Genomic DNA, 2500 nt, shown 5'->3' with positions numbered 1-2500 from the left:
ACCAGAAGGTCGCCGCCGACGACACCGGCGCCTACGTCCCGAAGAGCGCCATCCCCCACCGCGCTCTCGAAGGCCTTCTCGCCCTCAGAAACTCCGTTCTAGACGGCCGCTTCAAGTGGGGAGCTCGGCTGGAGTTCCACGTCCGATCGCCCAGAGACAAGACCGATCTAGAAACTCTCTCCAAGAGGAAGATCAAGATCTTGCTCACCACAGCCCAGCCCCCGCCTTTCCAGGATCGGATCGTTCAGGAGGTTTTGCTCATGATCTTGGAGCCCATCTATGAAGCGAGATTCTCTCAAAAGTCCTTTGCTTTCAGGCCCGGACGCAGCGCTCACACCGTGATTAGAGTCATCAGAAGGAATTTTGCTGGGTATCTTTGGTACATGAAGGTGGATATCAGCACCCTTTTGGAAGTATCCAAGGTTGGACTTGTGATCAATGCCCTGCTGAGAGACGTCAGGGACAAGAGAGTGGTGGATTTGATCAAATCGGCGCTGGTCACGCCGGTTGTGACGGGTAATCCCGGGGAGGATGAAGCTCTGAGGAAGAAGAAGAAGACGAAGAAGAGGAAGTACCAGAAGAAGAGGGTGCTGGAAGAAGACGAGCCGAAGCCAGACCCGTATTGGCTGCAGTCCTTCTTCGGTTTCGCGCCGGAGGAGGCGCAGAAGCAGCCCAATTGGGGCCACTGTGGAGCTCTCAGCCCTCTGCTAGTGAACGTCTTGCTCGACGAGCTCGATCAGTGGATGGAGGAGAGGATCAGGGAGTTCTACAGGCCGTCGAAGACCGACGTGGTGTCGAATGACGATGATCAGGAGCAGGGGAACACGTCGTGGCCGGAGTTCGTCCCGACGAGCGGCCCGGATAAGACCAGGAAGATGGATTACATTCGCTACGGCGGGCACCTGCTGATCGGCGTGAGGGGGCCGAGGGCCGACGCCGCCTCCCTTAGGAAGCAGCTGATCGAATTCTGTGATCAGAAGTTCCTCCTCAAGCTGGACAATGAGAGCCTCCCAATTGATCACATCACCAAGGGGATAATGTTCTTGGATCACGTCCTCTGCCGCCGCGTCGTCTACCCGACGCTCCGGTACACCGCCACCGGCGGCAAGATCATCAGCGAGAAGGGCGTCGGCACGCTGCTCTCGGTGTCGGCGAGCTTAAGGCAGTGCATCAAGCAATTCAGGAAGCTGGAATTCTTAAAGGGTGACAGGGACCCTGACCCACAGCCCTGCTTCAGGATGTTTCATGCCACTCAGGCCCACACCAATGCCCAGATGAACAAGTTCCTCTTCACCATGTCGGAGTGGTACCGATACGCCGACAACCGAAAGAAGGTGGTGAATTTCTGCTCTTACATCATCAGAGGCTCTCTTGCCAAGCTCTATGCAGCCAAGTACAAGCTCAGATCAAGGGCAAAAGTTTATAAAATTGCTTCCAGGAACCTCAGCAGGCCATTGAAGGACAAGAAAGGGCAGTCTCCAGAGTATCACAATCTCTTGAGGATGGGTCTGGTGGATTCCATTGATGGGTTGCACTTCACTCGCATGTCTCTTGTTCCTGACACTGATTACACTCCTTTTCCCTCTGGCTGGAGGCCAGATCATGAGAAGCTGCTCTTGGAGTTTATAAGGCTTCAGGACAGGGCGGTTTTAGAGGAGCAGTTGCAGGAACTTAGGAAGAATGCGCTTCTCACTCCTCAAGATCATATTTCTATGCTTGTTTGGAACTACAAGAAGAGTGTCAACTTGCTGCCTTCTGACCCCAAAGATTTGTTGATGGAGCTCGCTGGTGGGGGCTTGAAAAATAATGAAGAAGAAAAAAGCTAATGGTTGATCGGTGTGAGGGGGGTGTCCAGATATTGAATGAAAGATTATCATCTCTTTGGTGGGTTTGTTTCTTCTTTATTTTTTTTTTATTTTTTTTTTTCTGAAGCCCAATCAAAGTAGGCAGGAAGGGTTTCGCATTTAATGGCCAGACAGTATAATAGAGTATAGGAGGAGTTTCACTTCACTGCATCTTTTCTTCTGTGTAAAGTAAGTGTATTGTTCTTATATTTGATGCTCCGGATGACATTCTTCAGGATTGTATGTCCGTACTCTTGAGTTGACGTCAAATTTCTTCTTTATTGGCTCACTTTTTCTTGAAGTTTAATCTTTTTTACAGAATTCAAGTGGATGCCAGATCCCTTTCTGTTATTAAACTCATCAGGAAGCGATCGCCAAATGTATAAATGAAAATGGAATGTGAAGCTAGTAAAATCAAAATTCCATTTTTATCTGGACAATCAATGTCAATGCCAAGCTGTAAAATTCAAATTTTAAAAAATGACATCAACTTCATGTGCAGGGAATAATGTGTTACAAAAATCTACAAAGTTCATCTTGGAAAATAAAAAAGTTCCCCGTATAGGGAGTTCTAGTACACTTGACTTGCATTTGATACTGCTTCTAAGCTTGCCTTGGCTCCATGCAGTCTGCATCTAGTATGGCATTGCTTAAGC

At 49.1% G+C, this 2500-nt stretch overlaps 1 protein-coding gene and 1 long non-coding RNA gene across 2 annotated transcripts in view; one reads left to right on the top strand and one right to left on the bottom strand.

Moving 5' to 3' along the window:
- The window catches only part of LOC144715054 (Intron maturase, type II family protein), a 2614-nt gene extending 481 nt beyond the window's left edge, over window positions 1–2133 (top strand). The window contains exon 1 of the mRNA XM_078589911.1: window positions 1–2133. This exon is cut by the window's left edge and continues 481 nt beyond it. Within this exon, the coding sequence (XP_078446037.1) occupies window positions 1–1826 (1826 nt within the window). The 3' untranslated portion in view covers window positions 1827–2133.
- Window positions 2134–2253: 120 nt separating this feature from the next.
- Window positions 2254–2500, bottom strand: part of LOC144715055 (uncharacterized) — a 1662-nt gene continuing 1415 nt past the window's right edge. The window contains exon 2 of the long non-coding RNA XR_013584510.1: window positions 2254–2500. This exon is cut by the window's right edge and continues 19 nt beyond it. This is a non-coding gene — a long non-coding RNA (uncharacterized LOC144715055).

Source organism: Wolffia australiana, chromosome 18 (assembly GCF_029677425.1).
Source record: "Wolffia australiana isolate 7733 chromosome 18, ASM2967742v1".
NCBI lineage: Eukaryota > Viridiplantae > Streptophyta > Magnoliopsida > Alismatales > Araceae > Wolffia > Wolffia australiana.
This window is presented reverse-complemented; position numbering and strand designations above follow the sequence as displayed.